We start from the raw sequence: 23,420 nt of genomic DNA, 5'->3' as shown, positions 1-23,420 counted from the left end.
GGATGTGCTTTGAAACTGCACTCTGTGAACAGCTTGCTCTTTGAGAAAAAATTTTTTGTGTCTTACCCTCCTGATGGAGGGTGTCAATGACGGTCCTCTGGACAGCAGTCAGATCAGCAGTCTTCCCCATACTTGTGATTTAGTTTACTGAACCAAGCTGAGTGTTTTTCAAGGCTCAGGAAACCCTTGCAGGTGTTTCGAGTTAATTAGACGATTCAAGTGATTCGTTGAACACCCTACTAGTATACTTTTTCATGATATTCTAATATTTAGAGATAGGATATTTGAGTTTTCTTAAGCTGTATGCCATAATCAGCAATATTAAAATAATAAAAGGCTTGCAATATTTCAGTTGATTTGTAATGAATCCAGAATGTATGACATTTTTGTTTTTTAATTGCATTACAGAAAATAAAGAACTTTATCACAATATTCTAATTTTCTGAGACAGTCCTGTAGGCATTGAGTCCAAAAAAGACCCCTGCTGCTGTGCTGCAGTTTGTGCCCCCGATTGGACAAAAACACAAAATACTGTGTAAAACAAGAGAAGCAACCTCACTTTTACTTAACTGGAAGTTCTGAGTACTTCTTCCACCTCTGCTTGATAGGAATCGGGATTTATGTTGGAAAAATCATTACAAATTGGCAATGAGGAACGCTTCACGAATTTGCGTGTCATCCTTGCGCAGGGGCCATGCTAATCTTCTCTGTATCGTACCAATTTTATTATATGTGCTATCGAAATAACACAATACTGCCCTGCATCTGGGGGTTATTCCCAAGCATCTGAGCAAGGGTCAACTTTGTATTATGGTAGCAGAACGCGTAGAGCTCAAAGGGAGCAAAACACTGGGTTTAAATGGGCCGAAAATGCAGACAGAAGCTGCGCTAGCATGGTTCGTGGCTCTCGCCTTTGGCTTCTTGGCATTGAGTCCAAAAAAGACCCCTGCTGCTGTGCTGCACTTTGTGCCCCCGATTGGAACCTATGTCTATTTCAAGCCTGATCTGACTTTAAGGCTTAGGGTTACATGTGGTTGATGGGCTGCTTTGGCCGGCTAAGAGGCAGGAACCGCCACGCCGTGTCCTTTGTCGTTGCAAGACTGCCCTGCCTCTGACCCGTCCAACTCATACTTACCTGGCAGGGGAGATACCATGATCACCAAGGTGGTTCACCCAGGGCGAGGCTCGGCCATTGCACCCCGCTGCGAATTCCCCAAATGTGAGAATCTCGACTGCATAATTTGTGGTAGTGGGGGACTGCGTTCGCGCTCTCCCCTGATTATAGTGTTGAAGAAAAGGTCAAAGACAACGTGGCTACAGCTTGCATGTTTGGCGGCTTCTTTGCTCCAGGAAAGACTTTCTGGTGCCGATGTCCTCCCCAGAGCGTGTCCTTCCTTTGGGCTCGAAATATCTCTGCCCCTTGCAGTGAGCCTCCCTCTGCGTGCCACGCTCCAGAGCCAAGGCAAGTTCAATTTGTCACCTTTAGCTTCTTTGGCATTGAGTCCAAAAAAGATCCGCTGCTGATGTGCTACAGTTTCCCCCCTCAATTGAAACCATTTGTTGTGGTTTCCAGATGCGTCTTTGTTTGTTTTTCCACAAGTCAGGAGATGGGTGCACCGTTCCCGGAGGCGCTGCAATACCGGGTCGATGCGGGGAGTGAATGGGGCAAGCCCCTCTTTCAGCTCCCAATGCTAAAAATCCATTTAATATATAGTCCCCGTATAGGGGACGTATCAGATATTAAACTGATAAGAACAGATTTTTTTTTTTTTTTTTTTTTTTATTATAACAAAACTTCAATTTACATCATACTTATACACAGTTCACACACAAGTAACCAAGGGGCTTTAAATACAACACAAATAACACTTTTACCATTCATGAAGGCAATAACCATTAGGTGCTCTGGTCTTCACCCCACCAGCCCTAAACCCCCCTTCCACCTTTCCAAAGCGGCGTGTTGTCCCCATTTCAGAATGTCCCTCTCCATTCTCCCCTTCATATCTGCCTTTACCTTTTCTACTGTCCCCCTTATGCTGCTGCAACATTTGTTCTTTACAACATCCTGCCTAGCCAACCACAGATTTCTCTTAAGCAGGCTTACCGCTAGCCAAACAGGGAACATTGCCCAAAATCCACCAGGACCCGAGCCCCTTTCGATCCCATCCCATGTCATCTTTAGACCAGGAAAACTCTGTCCTAACCACCCTTCCACTCTGCTCCATGCTCCCCGTGCGAATGGACAGTCCCACATGACATGTCTGATGGTCTCTTCGTCCTTACAGTCTGGCCTAGGGCACACCGGAGACCTTGCCAATCCATGACGGTGCATGATTTCCCTCACTGGCAGGCACCTAAGCAGGCACAGCCAGTTAAGGTCCTTCAGCCTATTGTCTAGTCCCTTCGGCTGGATCCTCCTCCACACTTTGGATGGTATTCCAATGACAGGACCGACATTTATTTTCTCTCTGGCTTCTTTATATAGGGCTCTGTGATTGAGTTTCACATCTGGCCCGGCAGCCTCCGGGTGAACCCGAAGCCACCTTGCTGCATGGCGGTAGTGCCATGGCTGCTGTTCCGCCCTGGGCCCCAAGTTGCTCCAGGCCATTAAGTCCCTTGCTTGATAAGAAAAAAAAAGGCGGAGAAAATAACCCGAAGGATGTACTACTGGGCCTGATACTTCCTTACATAAAGTTGCAACAAAAATGCAGTCCATCTTCAGAGTTAAATGTGGTACATCTCTCCCCCTTGCTTCGACCCCAGCCAACATGCGGCCTCTTGCCACATTCTCGTATTTCCCACCCCATATAAAGCCAAACACGAGTCGCGTGAGAGGCCTCCTCATGCTGACCGGCAACGGATATATGTATGCGAGATATAGGAGGGATGGCAATATATCTACCTTCAGCACTAATACCTTCCCAATGAAAGTCAGCTGCCTACTTTTCCAGAGAGACACTTTCCTCTCTACTGCCTCAAGCCGTTTTGCCCAACTCAGGGAAGCACTGTTAGTAGCCTCAAAACTGACCCCCAGCACTTTTATAGGCCCTGGGCAGAAAGCCAGGCCCCCTGGCGCATCTATCCTTTCTCTCCATTTCCCAAAAAACTTCACTGAGGACTTTGCACAGTTAAGCTTAGATCCGGCTGCCCTGCCAAAATCCTCCATGATTTGCAGCGACCTAATAAGGCATTCATCCCTGTCCAGCAGCAACGTGGTGTCATCTGCATACTGGGACAGTTTCACATGTAACCCTCCACTGCCAGGCACTAGAAAACCTCTGACCCCTGGGTCGGCCCTGATGGCTGCCGCCAAAGGCTCCATATAGAGCACATATAGCAGTGGTGATAGAGGGCACCCTTGTCTCACCCCCGAGTGTAACCGGAAAAAATCGCCTAGGTGTCCGTTCACTTCTACCTTGCTCCCCACGCCCATGTATAATGTGCGCAACCACCTTATAAAGCCTTTACCAAACCCTAGCCTCTCCAGTATGCTGAACATAAAACTCCACTGCACCCTGTCGAATGCCTTGGTTTGGTCAAGAGCAACCAGCATGAGTGGCAGGTTTCTGTCCTCTGCCCAAGCAACAGCATCCCTTAGGAGCTGCAGGTTCCATCTTGCTGAGCGCCCTGGCACCGCACATGTCTGGTCAACATGAACCACATGGGGCATTGCTTCGCCTAGCCTGTCGGTGAGAACTTTTGCCAAGAGTTTATAGTCCACACACAGCATGGTCAGAGGTCGCCAGTTACCTATTTCAGTGCGATCCCCCTTCTTATACAGGAGGGAGATCACCCCGGTGGCAAATGACCCGCTCATTTCTCCTACCTGCAGTACCTCTGTCAGCACCTCCAACAATACTGGCCCTAGTATGCTCCAAAACTTTGCAAAAAATTCCACAGGTAAACCATCAATTCCTGGAACCTTACCCTTATTCATTCTGTTGAGCGCCCCCTCCAATTCGCAAACCGTTAGTGGGAGCTCTAAAGCCTGTACGATGTCCCCTGGAACCTGGCGCTCCAGCAGTTCCAGGAAATCATCTCCTCTTCCCACCTCCTTCTCCTTGAAGCTGTCCCTGAAATGATCTGTAGCAACCCTCACCATCTGGCCATCTTCTGTCACTACAATACCCTGACTGTCCCTAATCCCTGTCACCACCTGCCTTGCTTTTTTAGCCCGTACCGAGCTGAAAAAAGCAGCAGAACATGTTTCTGACTGCTCAATGAACTCTGCTCGTGATCTCGCCAGGAAAGCCCGGGCCTTGCCTTCAGCGACATGTCTGAGCCTTGCTTTCAAAGAGTCGCATACATTCTGATTTATAGTAGCACCACAGTTCCCCTTTGCATACTCACGCTCTAGGAGTCGCTGCAGCTGGGACACCTCCCTCTTTGACCGTCTTGCCTTCATTTTGCAATAGCCTAAGCAAAAGGTCTTAATTCTGTCCTTGGCTACCTCCCACCACTCTAGTATCCCCTGACACAGCGGTTTGAGGCCCAACACTCCCTTAAAAAACAACGGGAACTGTTGGTTGAAAAACCTTTCCTCCAAAACACTGACATTTAGGCGCCAGTAACCAGGCCCAAAAGTTTGCGCATCCAAATCTACTCGAAACAGCAGGCCATCGTGGTCAGAAAAGAAAACAGGGATGGTCCTACCCGTGCTCAGGTTTAAAGACCTGGAAAAAAACAAATAGTCCAACCGTTTTGCCATGCCTCTTGAGTTACGCCACGTGGGGCTGTCTATGTGTGGCTTGACCACCTTACCCCCATCTACCAACCCGCATCTAACCATGAGTTGTGAAATATGCTGATCGCTGGCGTCCCCTCCCTTCCCCAGCTCAACATTAAAATCCCCCCCTATAATTACCTGTCTATTGGTCACAAGGAAAGGCTCCACTGATGTAAACAGGTTAGTCCGCTCTGCCGGCGACTGTGGTCCATAGACCACAATGACCCGCAGCTTCCTTGTTCCCCATGTAATGTCTGCCCCTATTGCCCTGCCCTGGTCAATTACAAAGACTTCTTCCACCCTTATTTCCTTAAAACAAAACAAAATCCCAACCCCCGTAGAGTGAACGCCCCCTACGCTCCAAACTGAGTCCCCCTTCGTCCACTCCCTTGAAAACATTCCCACATCTCCCATGTCTCTAAGATGGACCTTTTGCAAAAAAACTATGGCTACATGCAAAGTGCCTAAAAACTCAAAAACAGTCCTTCTTTTAACAGTGTTCCTCATTCCTCTCACATTCAAAGTAAGAACATCAAAATAATCTGCCATGAGTATGAAATGTTAACAATGTAATAATAACTCACTCAAATTTCACTCTGCATAGAGGTCCTGAGCGAGAATGTCCAGTTGATCGGCCCATGATGGGGGAACCATGCTCAAAGAGGTGGAAGGCCTCTCGAAACCCCCGTGCGCATCCTCCTCTAAGGGAGATAGTGGCAGTAGTGGTGCAATAGGTAGCTCCCTGTCCCGTGGCAACCCCGATGGGAACTCTACCCCTGCACCCCCTGGTTCCATCTCCATCATCCCTCCACCGTTACCATGGCGTGTGTCCACTTTGCCCTTCTTCTGGTCGCTGTCCTTCACCAGTCCCTCCCCCTTCTGCTGCCCATCTACTTCATCCTTGGGCCGCTTGTTCCTCTTCTTCCCCTCAGTCTTTGACCTTTTGCTGTCTCCAACCTGTGTGCCGTCTCCATTTTCTTCCGAACCCTCTGTTCCGAAAGCCTGCGACCCTTTACGTGCCCCAGGCTTGTCCCCCTCAGGGGCTGCTGCAGGTGAGTCCTTATCCCCCGAGAGGCTTTGGCCCACGCCCTCACTGTCAGTCCCCGGGCCGCCACCTGGTCCGTGCTCCACTGTCGCGGTCTCCACTGTCGCGGTCTCCACCATGCCCACTGGAAACACAGCAGCCCCCTGGTCCTGAAAAAATCCATCCAGAAGGTCCTCGAACGCAGTTTCCCTCTCGTTGTTGGCCCAGGCTACCTCTGCAAACGTCCTCCTCCGCCCAGGACAGCTTCGGTAGAGGTGATCTTTCCCACCGCAACCATGGCAGGCCTTGGGCACCGTGCAGTTTTTGGCTTCATGCCCCCCTTGACCACAAAACCGGCAGCTGGCGCCATTGCACCCTCCCTCCACGTGGCCTGATTGCCTGCACCGCCTGCAGAAAGCTGGCTGCCGCGGGTAGAAAAGGTACCCTCGATCTGCTCCCAGGCTGAAAGAGGCAGGCGGGTGCTTGAGGCCGCCACAACTCTCCAGCTCAGATTTAAGAAGCACCTGGAACTGCCTTCGACCTGTCCAGATCCCCATGGTGTCCTTCACATGTCTTGCTGCAGTTAGCACTTCCCCATACTGCCCCAAAAACTCAGCCAGCGCTCTGTCAGTCACAAAGGGATTGAACATGTGGACCGTGATCGTCCTGAAATTTGGTCTGTCCAAATTTAAAACCTTGTAGCAGGCTAGCGGTTTTAGCATAGCAGCAGCAACACAGTCCATAGCAACCTTTGTGTATACTTGCTCGTCCTTTAGGGTGACGTCGAAAGCCCTCTCCTGCTGGTTCCATTGTAGGCAGTAGATGGCATCGACCTTCAGTTGGAGCTGCTCCATGATGACTTTCCTGCAGAACCACGTCCTCGACAAGACATCTTCCTCCGCCACAACTGCCTGGAAGCGCAGTGTGAATCTCAGCCCAACTCTTGGAATCGGCCGTCCGTCATCGGCCCTCCCGGCCATCGCTCCTTTCTCCTCGTCGTTCGAAAATTTCCTTCCTGGGAAAAATGATAAGAACAGATACTACACTAGATCTTAGCCAAAAGGCCGAGAAGCGATGACACCTAACGTTTGCTGCGGGGGCCGGACTCGTTGCGCAGTCGCCGCAGGTCTTGGTGCGGCTCTTTTGAGCTGGCGTAACAGAGGCGCTGCGTAGCTTGGACCGCCCACGTGCGAATGACTGCTCTTTTCTTGTCTTTCACAAACTCAGAATGCTCAGCCAAATGGCCAAGCCTACCAAAAATAGGTTGAACTCGTAGGTGTTCCTCTCCACGGAAGTCTTTAGTAAAAGGCGAAAGACTTATACGCTTTGAAGAGAAACCAGAGTAATTGTGGAGGCCGTCCTGGAGAACAGACACCAACGTAGTTGTCCCAGTCCAAGCCCCCGCGGTGACCCTCACTTGGCTTTTCCACATCCCAGGCCACACCCTTTCCCCCAGCTGCGCTAGCATGGTTCGTTGCTCTCACCTGTGGCTTCTTTGGCATTGAGTCCAAAAAAGACCCCTGCTGCTGTGCTGCACTGTGTGCCCCCGATTGGAACCTATCTCTTTAGTAATACGCTTGAGTTGTGTGGCATGTTATACGTGCTGACTCCGCGGCATTAGAAAACACTAGTTTGATGCTAAACATCAAATCCATTTAAGGGAGGAACACTAGAATGTCTTTACGGATATAGAGCTTATAATGAAATATAGAAGCGTGGTTGCTTGGAAAACAGTCTTTGTTGGCTGAACTTTTCGCCTCAACTGCCGTATGGTGGCTTGGCTTTATAATTCAGCATTGGTGGTTCAGTGGTAGAATTCTCACCTGCCACGTGGGAGACCCGGGTCCGATTCCCGGCCAATGCAATAGACAGTTCTTTGTTGTCTGAAAATAAAGTATAATGCCTACACCACTTGGACTCTGCTACAGCAAACACACAGGTCTTTGGAGTGTACAAGTAAAGAGGGATGTTCTCCGTGCCGACTCCCATTGATTTGAGAACTCAGTGAGATGCTCGACATCAAATCACTTTAAGTGATGACCGATGGACTGTATCCCTTCTTAAATGACTTAGAGCATATAGCATATCTTTTGAAAAATCCACCTTGTTGACCGTGCTGTTGACCTCGCCAGCGTAGTGGTAGTTAAGGTGTCTTGTGAATGTGGGCAGATGAGTGGTAGAATCTTTGTAAGCCAAGAGGAAAACTAGGTTCCCATTCTCTGCAAATGCAACATATCTTCACTGTTGTTTGGAATCTGTACTAGCACACAATTAGAGAGTAAAGCTATTGAGTGACTATAGGCATTGAGTCCAAAAAAGACCCTGCTGCTGTGCTGCAGTTTGTGGCCCCGATTGGACAAAAACACAAAATACTGTGTAAAACAAGAGAAGCAACCTCACTTTTACTTAACTGGAAGTTCTGAGTACTTCTTCCACCTCTGCTTGATAGGAATCGGGATTTATGTTGGAAAAATCATTACAAATTGGCAATGAGGAACGCTTCACGAATTTGCGTGTCATCCTTGCGCAGGGGCCATGCTAATCTTCTCTGTATCGTACCAATTTTATTATATGTGCTATCGAAATAACACAATACTGCCCTGCATCTGGGGGTTATTCCCAAGCATCTGAGCAAGGGTCAACTTTGTATTATGGTAGCAGAACGCGTAGAGCTCAAAGGGAGCAAAACACTGGGTTTAAATGGGCCGAAAATGCAGACAGAAGCTGCGCTAGCATGGTTCGTGGCTCTCGCCTTTGGCTTCTTGGCATTGAGTCCAAAAAAGACCCCTGCTGCTGTGCTGCACTTTGTGCCCCCGATTGGAACCTATGTCTATTTCAAGCCTGATCTGTCTTTAAGGCTTAGGGTTACATGTGGTTGATGGGCTGCTTTGGCCGGCTAAGAGGCAGGAACCGCCACGCCGTGTCCTTTGTCGTTGCAAGACTGCCCTGCCTCTGACCCGTCCAACTCATACTTACCTGGCAGGGGAGATACCATGATCACCAAGGTGGTTCACCCAGGGCGAGGCTCGGCCATTGCACCCCGGCTATGCTGACCGCTGCGAATTCCCCAAATGTGAGAATCTCGACTGCATAATTTGTGGTAGTGGGGGACTGCGTTCGCGCTCTCCCCTGATTATAGTGTTGAAGAAAAGGTCAAAGACAACGTGGCTACAGCTTGCATGTGTGGCGGCTTCTTTGCTCCAGGAAAGACTTTCTGGTGCCGATGTCCTCCCCAGAGCGTGTCCTTCCTTTGGGCTCGAAATATCTCTGCCCCTTGCAGTGAGCCTCCCTCTGCGTGCCACGCTCCAGAGCCAAGGCAAGTTCAATTTGTCACCTTTAGCTTCTTTGGCATTGAGTCCAAAAAGGATCCGCTGCTGATGTGCTACAGTTTCTCCCCTCAATTGAAACCATTTGTTGTGGTTTCCAGATGCGTCTTTGTTTGTTTTTCCACAAGTCAGGAGATGGGTGCACCGTTCCCGGAGGCACTGCAATACCGGGTCGATGCGTGGAGCGAATGGGGCAAGCCCCTCTTTCAGCTCCCAATGCTAAAAATCCATTTAATATATAGTCCCCGTATAGGGGACGTATCAGATATTAAACTGATAAGAACAGATACTACACTTGATCTTAGCCAAAAGGCCGAGAAGCGATGACACCTAACGTTTGCTGCGGGGGCCGGACTCGTTGCGCAGTCGCCGCAGGTCTTGGTGCGGCTCTTTTGACCTGGCGTAACAGAGGCGCTGCGTAGCTTGGACCGCCCACGTGCAAATGACTGCTCTTTTCTTGTCTTTCACAAACTCAGAATGCTCAGCCAAATGGCCAAGCCTACCAAAAATAGGTTGAACTCGTAGGTGTTCCTCTCCACGGAAGTCTTTAGTAAAAGGCGAAAGACTTATACGCTTTGAAGAGAAACCAGAGTAATTGTGGAGGCCGTCCTGGAGAACAGACACCAACGTAGTTGTCCCAGTCCAAGCCCCTGCGGTGACCCTCACTTGGCTTTTCCACATCCCAGGCCACACCCTTTCCCCCAGCTGCGCTAGCATGGTTCGTTGCTCTCACCTGTGGTTTCTTTGGCATTGAGTCCAAAAAAGACCCCTGCTGCTGTGCTGCACTTTGTGCCCCCGATTGGAACCTATCTCTTTAGTAATACGCTTGAGTTGTGTGGCATGTTATACGTGCTGACTCCGCGGCATTAGAAAACACTAGTTTGATGCTAAACATCAAATCCATTTAAGGGAGGAACACTAGAATGTCTTTACGGATATAAAGCTTATAATGAAATATAGAAGCGTGGTTGCTTGGAAAACAGTCTTTGTTGGCTGAACTTTTCGCCTCAACTGCCGTATGGTGGCTTGGCTTTATAATTCAGCATTGGTGGTTCAGTGGTAGAATTCTCACCTGCCACGTGGGAGACCCGGTTCCGATTCCCGGCCAATGCAATAGACAGTTCTTTGTTGTCTGAAAATAAAGTATAATGCCTACACCACTTGGACTCTGCTACAGCAAACACACAGGTCTTTGGAGTGTACAAGTAAAGAGGGATGTTCTCCGTGCCGACTCCCATTGATTTGAGAACTCAGTGAGATGCTCGACATCAAATCACTTTAAGTGATGACCGATGGACTGTATCCCTTCTTAAATGACTTAGAGCATATAGCATATCTTTTGAAAAATCCACCTTGTTGACCGTGCTGTTGACCTCGCCAGCGTAGTGGTAGTTAAGGTGTCTTGTGAATGTGGGCAGATGAGTGGTAGAATCTTTGTAAGCAAAGAGGAAAACTAGGTTCCCATTCTCTGCAAATGCAACATATCTTCCCTGATGTTTGGAATCTGTACTAGCACACAATTAGAGAGTAAAGCTATTGAGTGACTATAGGCATTGAGTCCAAAAAAGACCCCTGCTGCTGTGCTGCAGTTTGTGCCCCCGATTGGACAAAAACACAAAATACTGTGTAAAACAAGAGAAGCAACCTCACTTTTACTTAACTGGAAGTTCTGAGTACTTATTCCACCTCTGCTTGATAGGAATCGGGATTTATGTTGGAAAAATCATTACAAATTGGCAATGAGGAACGCTTCACGAATTTGCGTGTCATCCTTGCGCAGGGGCCATGCTAATCTTCTCTGTATCGTACCAATTTTATTGTATGTGCTATCGAAATAACACAATACTGCCCTGCATCTGGGGGTTATTCCCAAGCATCTGAGCAAGGGTCAACTTTGTATTATGGTAGCAGAACGCGTAGAGCTCAAAGGGAGCAAAACACTGGGTTTAAATGGGCCGAAAATGCAGACAGAAGCTGCGCTAGCATGGTTCGTGGCTCTCGCCTTTGGCTTCTTGGCATTGAGTCCAAAAAAGACCCCTGCTGCTGTGCTGCACTTTGTGCCCCCGATTGGAACCTATGTCTATTTCAAGCCTGATCTGTCTTTAAGGCTTAGGGTTACATGTGGTTGATGGGCTGCTTTGGCCGGCTAAGAGGCAGGAACCGCCACGCCGTGTCCTTTGTCGTTGCAAGACTGCCCTGCCTCTGACCCGTCCAACTCATACTTACCTGGCAGGGGAGATACCATGATCACCAAGGTGGTTCACCCAGGGCGAGGCTCGGCCATTGCACCCCGGCTATGCTGACCGCTGCGAATTCCCCAAATGTGAGAATCTCGACTGCATAATTTGTGGTAGTGGGGGACTGCGTTCGCGCTCTCCCCTGATTATAGTGTTGAAGAAAAGGTCAAAGACAACGTGGCTACAGCTTGCATGTGTGGCGGCTTCTTTGCTCCAGGAAAGACTTTCTGGTGCCGATGTCCTCCCCAGAGCGTGTCCTTCCTTTGGGCTCGAAATATCTCTGCCCCTTGCAGTGAGCCTCCCTCTGCGTGCCACGCTCCAGAGCCAAGGCAAGTTCAATTTGTCACCTTTAGCTTCTTTGGCATTGAGTCCAAAAAAGATCCGCTGCTGATGTGCTACAGTTTCTCCCCTCAATTGAAACCATTTGTTGTGGTTTCCAGATGCGTCTTTGTTTGTTTTTCCACAAGTCAGGAGATGGGTGCACCGTCCCCGGAGGCACTGCAATACCGGGTCGATGCGTGGAGCGAATGGGGCAAGCCCCTCTTTCAGCTCCCAATGCTAAAAATCCATTTAATATATAGTCCCCGTATAGGGGACGTATCAGATATTAAACTGATAAGAACAGATACTACACTTGATCTTAGCCAAAAGGCCGAGAAGCGATGACACCTAACGTTTGCTGCGGGGGCCGGACTCGTTGCGCAGTCGCCGCAGGTCTTGGTGCGGCTCTTTTGACCTGGCGTAACAGAGGCGCTGCGTAGCTTGGACCGCCCACGTGCAAATGACTGCTCTTTTCTTGTCTTTCACAAACTCAGAATGCTCAGCCAAATGGCCAAGCCTACCAAAAATAGGTTGAACTCGTAGGTGTTCCTCTCCACGGAAGTCTTTAGTAAAAGGCGAAAGACTTATACGCTTTGAAGAGAAACCAGAGTAATTGTGGAGGCCATCCTGGAGAACAGACACCAACGTAGTTGTCCCAGTCCAAGCCCCCGCGGTGACCCTCACTTGGCTTTTCCACATCCCAGGCCACACCCTTTCCCCCAGCTGCGCTAGCATGGTTCGTTGCTCTCACCTGTGGCTTCTTTGGCATTGAGTCCAAAAAAGACCCCTGCTGCTGTGCTGCACTTTGTGCCCCCGATTGGAACCTATCTCTTTAGTAATACGCTTGAGTTGTGTGGCATGTTATACGTGCTGACTCCGCGGCATTAGAAAACACTAGTTTGATGCTAAACATCAAATCCATTTAAGGGAGGAACACTAGAATGTCTTTACGGATATAAAGCTTATAATGAAATATAGAAGCGTGGTTGCTTGGAAAACAGTCTTTGTTGGCTGAACTTTTCGCCTCAACTGCCGTATGGTGGCTTGGCTTTATAATTCAGCATTGGTGGTTCAGTGGTAGAATTCTCACCTGCCACGTGGGAGACCCGGTTCCGATTCCCGGCCAATGCAATAGACAGTTCTTTGTTGTCTGAAAATAAAGTATAATGCCTACACCACTTGGACTCTGCTACAGCAAACACACAGGTCTTTGGAGTGTACAAGTAAAGAGGGATGTTCTCCGTGCCGACTCCCATTGATTTGAGAACTCAGTGAGATGCTCGACATCAAATCACTTTAAGTGATGACCGATGGACTGTATCCCTTCTTAAATGACTTAGAGCATATAGCATATCTTTTGAAAAATCCACCTTGTTGACCGTGCTGTTGACCTCGCCAGCGTAGTGGTAGTTAAGGTGTCTTGTGAATGTGGGCAGATGAGTGGTAGAATCTTTGTAAGCCAAGAGGAAAACTAGGTTCCCATTCTCTGCAAATGCAACATATCTTCACTGTTGTTTGGAATCTGTACTAGCACACAATTAGAGAGTAAAGCTATTGAGTGATGAAGGATTATTTGAATTATTTGAAGGATTAAAGTAACGGGGTATGACAGGAAAGTAAAATCTGGTATATTCATTTTGGTGTCACCTTATATATGTTCATGTGTGTTAAATTTGAAGGGACAAAGTATCTTTTCCTCTCCCAATATATTGAGGTGAATTCTGTGTGTTTAAGAGAAGGATGGGAGCAGGAGATCTCCATATTTGGGAATAGTGCCAGACGCTGGAATGCTTCCCTCGTAAAAGAAGGATGGGTGCATGGCACAATCTTGTAGCAGATGTGTATGTGTTTTCATTGAAGTAAATATAAATGCTACATGATTACTGGTCAACTATACCTCTGTTCTTATTCTTTCATGTGTGGGTACTAAATGGCTACAAACATTGTGGAGAAATTAGCTTAAACATCTTTTATTACTCTATATGAAATGGAAGCAGTTTTATGATAGGGACGAGAGAGCTGGAGGAGGGTAGCACATTCCAGGAGGTTTCAGCATGTCAATTGTCAGGGGAATCGACTTGTTTTCAATAGAGGTGTGTGGTTAGTTACTTTGTGTTAATAATAGCAGTATGTGTAAAGGAAGCTGGAAATATACAATGTGAAACCTTTTATTTGAAGTAAAGATGTGAACAATAGCTCAAACAAATGGAAGGGCCATAGGTAAGCCTGTGAGAAGTTTGACTATTTGAAAAGCATCTCTAATACCGCTTAAGAGCATAGGTAATGTGTTCCTCGTTGTTATTGATATGAAAGTAATTAATATGTATTACGTATATTTAGCCAACTATAACAACTATATCTTAAAACATACTTTTAACTTGTGTGTGGCAGTCAGGAGGCGGGAAGAGGGACTCAGGGACCAAGGGCCATAAAGGAGATGTGTGTGTGCTGGCTGCAAGATGTGAAATAAGATAAGGAAACTTGTTGTTTAGAGCAGGTTCGTACCAGACACCAAAAGGTGTCTGGTCTTCGTCAAACTGAATGAGACTTTTTGTTTCCGGGTTTCTTCTGCTGTGTCGCACTGATTGGGTACGACAGGCCATGTCTGGGTCTCTGCCAATAAGATGACCTCGGGGGAAAAGCCCGCTCACACCCCCTCCTGTGTTTTTAGTATGAAACACTGTGTTTTCTCGGGGTTCATTCTCTTTTTCTTCAGGCTGACTAGGAGGGTAGGACGGAAGTAGAGCAGGAAGTACTTCCTTTGTCTTTGTGTTTGTATGTGTAATTTGGACTGTTGCTGTATATCATTAAAGCAAGATTATTGTTTAACTTGTATTCTGGTGTTTCTTAATCCCTTCCTTCTCTACGAACTCACCCAGCTTAGCAAACGACACGCGGAGACGAGGTTGGTTCTCAACATCCTCCAATCTCCAACAAGTGGTGACCCCGACGTTTCTGAGTGGGGTGTTTTCGGGGAAGGGACCACCAGCGGCAAGCGGACGGAATAGTCCAGGGCTAAACATCTCGGCTTCTTCTGACAACTAACAACAGAGCTCTGACAATAACAGGTAAACAGATGCCAGTTTAATTCGAAATCTGTGATTTGACTATATTCCAAATTTTAGGGTTGTCAGACGAAGTTTACAGTGTTTTTTATAGTAACAGTGCAAATGCGTGTTTTAGTTGTTAAAACCGAATATTGAGTTTCGGCAGGCCAGAAGGGTATTAAAGTCCCTGGCTTGGAAGTGGAGGTTTAAGAGTCCCCACAATTAAAATCGGATATCAAGTTCCGACAGGCCAGAAGGGTATTGAAGTCCCGGGCTTGGAAGTGGCGGTCTTGAGTCCCCACAGTTAAACTGTCTAAGAGTAGTCAGTAGGTTTTATTAAGTCTCCATATAAGACTGACTCAAAATAACGGATCCACAGCTCGACGGGGCGGGGGACTAGTTATTTATGTTATAAGTGATCCAAAGGAGAGTAACGCAACCTTCAAAAAACAATTTTGAAGTGACCGGACCTCATTAATCCTTTGTCCTGTGGGGTTGAATCTATAAGGCCAAACGTCACGATAAAAAGTTCTGCAAAGCCTGGGGGTCCTCCATGTCAGCGTCACATCGTTGAAAGACGGTGTTGAAGCGCGCTGAGAGGCTTGCTAAACTTGTTGAAATAAACATCGGACAATAAAGGCTGAATAGACTGTACGGGGAATTTTTCTGTGAATATTTACTGGTCAGATAGAGAGGCAAAAGCCTGCTGCTTCCAAAACCATTTCTCCCCTCAGTGAGGTGGAGCTCATTCCTGGTCGGGTGCCGCCATCTGGTGGCAAACAGGGTGTGGCACAGAAAGGACAGACTAGCGGTTCGAGTATTGCTTAATAGTATAGTTTGTTGGCTCCATCTGCTGGACGTATTTTGTAGTATCTCTTGCAATATTGCGTTACACCTGGAAGACGCTTTAATCCAAAGCAACTCACAATAACTGCGTTTCACCAGGAACATACAATCAAAGACGACAGGATCATTTAACTAATCAGGTTTTATAAGTGCCAAAACATTTCGAGTGCTACTCAACTGGCTTTCAATAAGCCAGTCCGCTGCTCCTATATAACTCCTTTACTGGTACTTTTCTGTTACTGCATTTATCACTCAAGGGGGAGTTCAAATAAATGTGTTTATACACTCAAACTATTTACACGTCTAGACAAAGCCAGGGCAGTTAAATAAATACAGTTACTACATTAGGAGTGACGACGAGCATTGTCCTGTATATCACAAATTACTAGTGAACACATATTAACCAAGTCAGATAAATACACGCGAAGTCAATATGGAAGGGCAGTTCAAAAAAAGTGATTTAGACGTCCCAATTCCCGGAAGTTTCCAAGAACAATGGGGACAGATTGAGGGATTGATTTTAAGTGGAACAAAACAGGGAGACAAGAAGAAGGCTTGTGCCGACCTTAGGTTCCTCCATGATAAAATGATAAAAGAAGATAGAGTGGGAGGGGATGACACTCTAGGTAATTTAGGCTCAGCTCTGAATCAGTATGAGCGACAGCTGGTAAAGAAACTGGGTAACCTAAACGAGCAGAAGCCCGGATTTTTTGCCCGTCAGAAACTAAAGGAAGAGAAAGAGGCGGTTGATAAATTAAGGAGGATTTGCCACAACGCAGCAATTGTCGGGAAGGGGATGATTGTGCTTCGCCCCCCAGTCAACAATCCCCCAGTCATGGTAGCAGCCCAAACAAAGGGGGGGGAGTTTCAACGCTCTAGTGACGTTGGCACTCTCCTGTTCCCCCAGGACAGTAGGGACGCATGCGTGCTGACACCACCACCCACAGATGACGACATACATCAATATGTTGCAGAACGTATCGCATTTTATAGGGATATGACTCAAAAGGACACCTCGGCCTCAGACAGGAGGAGACGAAATCTCAGCAGTGCTGTAAATAACGGGTGCACTGCAAGAAAGGCTAGTTCAGGAGAGGGGTCTCAGACAGGAAATGTAGGGGATCAGGGGGTCTCAATTCAATCCCCCCTGATTTATCCGGATTTATCCAGTGTATCTACACAACCGCCTCCTTACTCTTCCCCTGTCCCGAACGCACCCCCCAGGTATAGTCTACAAATGCCACTGAAAAAAGTGGGCTCTGGGTCAGCCCAAGAACAAGCAGGTGTAAGGGGGGGTAACTTTAAAATAGTGGGTAATGTTTCGCTAACTCCTTTAAGGAAGACCTCCATTACAAGGGGCGAGAGCAGCCCCACACCGGAAGAATTGATCGCCATTGTAGAAAAATATGAGGAGAGGGAAAGAGCTTATGGTGGTGCGGACCATCAGGATGGGGAGGGGGTCTGTTGTCAGGAAGCGGAAGAATCATTGAGAAGAGAGAAGGAAGAAATAGAACAAGTACATCAGGACAGCATGAATAAAGGCCAGGAGGGCGGTAGCCAACAACAAGCAGGTGGGGAAGGGTACAGTGAAAGTTCTTCCGAGGGCGAGGGCAGTTTGAGGGACCTGCCGTTCCAAGAACGGCAGGCACAAACAGGCCATTACTCCACCAGCAAGGGAGGGGCATCGGGGGATGAGAGTGGTGAGTGTTCCTCTGGAGCAAAACAGGGAGATGTCAACGGCAGGATGTGCAAGAGCAAGGTTAAGTACATAAATATGACAGGAACAATCACTGAACTGACTGCTACACAGGTCCTTGCACTTCCCCGTATGACTTTGAGATCCCAACACACCTCAGAGGACAACACACCTCTTCCCTTTATGGGTCCAGTATTACAGGCTCCTTTGGTTGCGCTCCCCAATGGGAATACCGCTTACCACCCTTTCTCACTAGGGGATGTGCATGCACTGGTTGACAAAATGCCGCTACCTACTGAGGGAGGGAGACATTGGATGAGAAAGTTTGCTGATATGTCAGTAGGACAAACAATCTGCCTTGGTGATTTCAGGAGGATATTAGCACAACAGACTTCCAGCCATGACGTAAAGAGAGTTGAGGAGAGATCAGGAACAGTAACAATGAACGATAACCAGCCTATCTCTTCCAACAACATACACAGCTTGCTGAGCTTGGCAATGAGAGCACATTTCCCACAGACGGGAGGAGGTTACGGCTCACTCTCTTTCACGTTCACACCAGGGGAGGCCGCAGCAACCATGTTGCTCAGGTCACGCCAACAATACATAGTAGCTACTGATTGTAGTCCAGAAAATAGTGACCAACATATGCAGATGTTCCGTAAAGCCATATTGGCAGCAGTACCTGCCGAGATTAAAGCTCTTATGGAGGACAACCCAGAAGTTGATCTACTAAACACGCAGACATGGGAGCGTCATCTGGGCCATCATGTAGGAAAATTTAACAAACAACTTACAAAGAATAAAACTGAGGAAGAAGAGTTAAGAGTGCAACTACTCCGTGCTCAGCTAGAAATAGCCCGTAAAACAGTTCAAAATGAGAAGAAAAGTGCCAAACAGCTGATTGTTCATCCTGTGGCGCCGGCAGACCAGGCACCGGGGCCGCAAAACCCAAATGGGGGTTTTCCCAACCAAGGTCCATTCTATAACCAGCCCCAATACGGCTACAATAATGGTTTTCAGCAACAGAGGGGCGGGTTCAGAGGCAGGCCTAGGGGTAGAGGAGGGTTTCAAACAGCTCCGGGAATGTACCAATATCAAAAGAGGGGGTGTTTCATCTGTGGACAGACCGGCCACTGGTACAAGATGTGCCCGACGGGAACCCCTCCACAGGAAGGGCGGGGACAAGGGGGACAGAGAGGGCATGGACAAGGGAACAGAGCAGATATGCAGTATGTCCAGAAACCCCATGAGGCAGCCCCACAGGCCCAACACCAAGACCAGGGTCACGTTGCACCAAATATGATGGCTGCTCCCTATGGCCAGTTTGTCCAGTACGAACAAGACTGTTACCCACCACAATGAGGTCGCCCAGGGAACCCTGAATGTACGGGCCTGGCGGACCCTTACATGGACATGACTGTAGAACACGCGAAATTACCGTTCCTTGTTGATTCAGGAGCTCGATATTCAACTATCAACTCCCCCGTTTTTAACACATCCAAGTCCAGTAATACGGTCTCAGTCATAGGGTTTTCGGGAGGAATAGAGCAGGTGCCGCTCACTACGCCATTACCCACCAGAATAGCGGGCCAGCTATTTCTTCATCAGTACATTTTGGCACCCCAAAGTCCGGCTAACCTCATGGGGCGGGATGTTCTTATCAAAGCTAACGCCTCAATCCTCTGTTCCCCCGACGGACTAATAATATCATTCCCAAATGGCACTCGCCTCAATTGTTCACTGTCAACCATAAAGTCAGCTTCTCAAATGATGTTGGCCCAATCCAATGCAGCAGAAGCAACTCAGCAGGCCACTATATACTGGGGGTTGCTCGACCGGCCCCAGGACGACACGCCAGGACTGTTTTCCATTTTTCAACAATGGAAGCCGTGGATTAACCTCCTCAGGCCTTATGGTTCCCCTCCAGATCCTCCCCATCTGACGCTGAATTATGATAGAATGGACGACCAAAGTTATGCATATGCGTATGACGCAGAGGTGGCTATGTCCGTTTGGGACGTAGCCACAACCAATTTATTTATGGGTCAAGCGGGGGTGGCTGCATCTGTTGAACTCACTGATGAGCAACTCTATTGGTACCGTATGTCAGCTGAGGCCACACCACACATTTCATTAGCTATCAGGAGGGGCTATGAAGCCAGGGAACTTGGTCCTATGGTAAAGACACTGCTAGAAGTCGAGGATTGGGAACCAACACAAATAGCAGCACTCACGTACTCTCCCTCACACAAGGCTTATGCTCTAAAAATCTGCACACAAGAATGCATCTTCATGGAGAGACACGAAGTGGAGAGACATCACGGTAGAGAAAAGACTGACCATTCATTTACTGAAGACATGTTGCGTGACCTCCCACCTGACCTGTGGGCATCTGACTCTCATGACGTAGGTTTCTGCTCAAAGGCTGCACCAATAACATTTGAAGTGAGTAGCACTATGCCTGTATATCAACCACAGTACCCTGTTAAACCACAGGCCAAAGGGGGAATCAGCAAGGCAGTTGAGGGTCTGAAGAGAGCAGGGGTGTTGGAACCCTCACAAAGCGAGTGGAACACTCCAATACTCCCGGTATCAAAACCTAGCGGGGAGTACAGAATGGCTCATGATTTAAGGACCATTAATGCTATTACAACTACAGCTCTGGTACCAGTGCCTAACCCATACACAGCTATTTGTAATATCACACCTGAACATACCTGGTTCACCTGTATTGATCTGGCCAACGCTTTCTTCTGCATACCCCTGGCGGAGAAGATGAGGCCTATTTTTTCATTTACAATGGGAGGGGAGAAACTACAGTACACGAGACTGCCCCAAGGCTTCAGTCTGTCTCCAGGAATATTTAACAAAATACTCAGGGAACAGCTAGATGGCGTTTCATTACCAGAGGGGGTGGTGTTGATCCAGTATGTAGATGACCTTCTCATTGCAGCACCCTCCGCAGCCTCTTGTTTAGAGGCCACCAGGAACCTACTGGTTCGCCTCCAGGCAACAGGGTTCAAGGTCTCCAAGAAAAAGCTACAATGCACCCGTAAAGAGGTGACATTTTTGGGCAGAGTTATCTCTCCAGCAGGTACGGGCATGTCAGCAACACATCAGGAGGTTATATTGCATCACCCAAAACCCAGGACAGTCAAAGACATGTTATCTTTTCTGGGTCTCACAGGCTACAGCAGACACTATATCCCAGAGTATAACCCAAGAACAGCTGTACTGAGGACACTGATCAATGAGAAAGGCATGCGCAATCTCACTGTCACACTGGACTGGACACAAGCTGCAGAAGCTGCGTTCATTTCTCTCAAACAATCCATGTCCCAGGTCACCTCTCTCGCCTCTGCATCCTATGCATTGCCATTTTTCCTTGATGTTTCTGAAAATGAGAACACAGTAAATGGTGTTCTATTTCAGAAAAAGGGGGGATGTAGGTCAATACTGATGTACATTAGTGTCACACTGGACAGAGTGGAGAACAGGGAACCTCCATGCACAAGACATGCAGCAGGTACAGCACGTATCTTAAACAAAATTTCACACATTGTGATGAGACACCCTTTGACAGTACTGACAACACATAGCATTGTCTCTTTTGTGAACTCAAGTGCATTCACAATGACTTCCACAAGACAGACCAGGTTAGAGAAAACTCTGACGCAAGCACACATCACCTACACACATGAAGGAGTTAACAGCGCAGACACCATTGGCAGCGGAGAACCCCATAGGTGTGAGGAAAGAATCATCCAGGATGTGAAGCTAAGAATAGATCTCAGAGACGAGCCTATGCCACATGCAGAAAACCTGTTCACAGACGGCTGTTGTTTTAGACACCCCACCAAAGGGCTCCAAGCGGCCTACGCAGTCGTGAGTCAAAAAGCTGAGGGAGAGTTTGAAGAAAGATCAACAGGAGAAGTAACAGGGAAAGTCTCAGCACAGTTGGCAGAAGTAATGGGAGTCATTGCAGCATTAGAGCTATCAAAGGGAAAAGATGTAAACATCTATACAGATTCAGCATATGTTCATGGTGTCATACATGTGGAGATGCGCCAATGGATGCGAGCAGGATTTGTAACATCCACCAATACTCCCATCAAACACGAGAAACAGATCAAAAGGCTTGCAGAAGCAGTAATGTTACCCAACAAACTAGCTTTACTTAAATGTAAAGGTCACAGCACGGTGGACAACTATTTGGCTTGGGGTAACAATGCAGCAGACAAGGCAGCTAAAGCCAGAGCAGGGTATATACCCCAGTTTCAAATGCTGGTCTTAAAATCTGCTGACTTACTGCCCGCAGTAACAGATGATACTCTTAAAGAAGCTCAAGCAACAGGGTCTCCTCAAGACAAGACAGTATGGTTAGACAGAGGAGCTACCAACAAAGACGGGATATGGTACTCCCCAGATGGGAGACCAGTGATACCCCCAGGATGGATAAGATCAATGCTTAAAGAAGCACACGGCCCAACACATTGCGGCAAAACTCAAATGAACAGACACCTGACTCACTGGTGGCACCCCTACCTACCTGACATGATAGCTAATTACCTAGAGGAATGTGTAATTTGCTTAACCCATAACATCAGAGCCACTGTAAAACCGCACCAGGGAAAGTTTCCTTTACCTAAGATGGCAGGAGAAGAAATCATAATTGACTACACTGACATGATTGACAAAGTAAGAGGGTTCAGATACTTACTAGTTGTAGTCGATGCATACACAGGTTGGCCAGAAGCTATGCCATGCAGGAGAGAAGATGCAGACTCAGTGATCAAGTTCTTAGTCACTCATTACATTCCACTACATGGGTTTCCTAGGAAAGTGAGGTCAGACAATGGCAGCCATTTCAAGAACCACGACCTACGCACAGTAGAACAGTCTTTAGGACTAAGACACAGTTTTGGAGCTGTCTATCACCCCCAATCTCAGGGAAAGGTAGAAAGGATGAACCAGAACATCAAACAGAAACTCAGCAAAGCATGTGAGGAGACAGGCATGAAATGGTTAGAGGCCTTGCCTCTGGCTCTCATGTCAATTAGGAGCTCTATAAACAAAGGGACAGGCTTCTCCCCATTTGAGCTGACACATGGCCATCAGTTTCCTGGCCCAGGAGCCTTGAGTGTAGGAAAGGAAGTAGAGGTCCTGAGTCCGAAACCTTATTTCCAGCAGCTTAAGGGATTGGTGTCAGGATTTTCCACACAGGTTGCTGATGCCAAAGGGGGACCCGAAAAACACGAGGCCAACACAGCGGAGTTCGTCTGGCTGAAGGTCATCCGGCCCAAGTGGCTCAACCCCAGGTTCACCGGCCCCTACAGAGTGACCCAGCGGACATCCCATGCTGTCCGCCTAGAAGGAAAGGGGGACATCTGGTACCACTGGAGCCAGTGTGCAGCGGGGAAATCACCTGGAAGGACCCTCGACGACATCCGGACGGACCTGGCTCTCATCAACGCGGACATCCCTACAGCAGACGACTTGGAAGCAGGCATCAGCGGGCTGGAGGAGAAGGACCTCGCGGACATCCCTACAGCAGACGACTTGGAAGCAGGCATCAGCGGACTGGAGGAGAAGGACAACAAGGACATCCCTACAACCGACAGCCCAGAAGTCGCCATCAGCGGGCCGGAGCACGAAGACACAGGACTTCACGGGAAGACAGAGGCACCTGCTCCCCTCTGATCAGGTTGCTATAAGCTACACATAGCACCTCTTTTAATAACCCATTTTTTGAGGGAAGTGGTATCTTAACCCACAGTTTAAAGTCTTTTAATAACCCATTTTTTGAGGGAAGTGGTATCTTAACCCACAGTGTAAAGTTCTTTTAATAACCCATTTTTTGAGGGAAGTGGTATCTTAATCCACAGGTTAAAGTCATTTATTAACCTATAAGAAGACTCCATTTATAAACCCAAATTTAGGGAGTTGTTTTCTACAAAAAAAAAAAAAAAAAAAAATCTATATTCAAGGGATTTGTCTTTCTTTTTACCTCATGTGATACTGACACAGGGACCAAAACCTCTCAGAGAACAATAGAAAATGTCTGAAGGAGCCCTGAATTTCCTGATAACCTGTTGGTCACTACTAGTGTTAGGAGTAATAATCTACTTGTTCGCCCTGCTGTATGTACATTGTAACCTTTAAAATCATGGTTGAGTGACCCAGTGGTTCACCGC

At 47.7% G+C, this 23,420-nt stretch overlaps 1 protein-coding gene across 1 annotated transcript in view; it reads left to right on the top strand.

Annotated features, from left to right (window-relative positions):
- The window catches only part of LOC307033770 (uncharacterized protein), a 79,144-nt gene extending 59,241 nt beyond the window's left edge, over nucleotides 1-19,903 (top strand). The window contains exon 2 of the mRNA XM_079672366.1: nucleotides 14,514-19,903. Coding sequence (XP_079528492.1) covers nucleotides 15,961-18,588 — 2,628 coding nt within the window. The 5' untranslated portion in view covers nucleotides 14,514-15,960 and the 3' untranslated portion in view covers nucleotides 18,589-19,903. The remainder of the gene's footprint in view (nucleotides 1-14,513) is intronic.
- The last annotated feature ends 3,517 nt before the right edge of the window (nucleotides 19,904-23,420 follow it).

Source organism: Notothenia rossii (assembly GCF_949606895.1).
Source record: "Notothenia rossii genome assembly, chromosome: 3".
Taxonomy (NCBI): Eukaryota; Metazoa; Chordata; class Actinopteri; order Perciformes; family Nototheniidae; genus Notothenia; species Notothenia rossii.
Note: the sequence above shows the minus strand (reverse complement) of the source record. Positions and strands in the feature narration are given on the sequence as shown.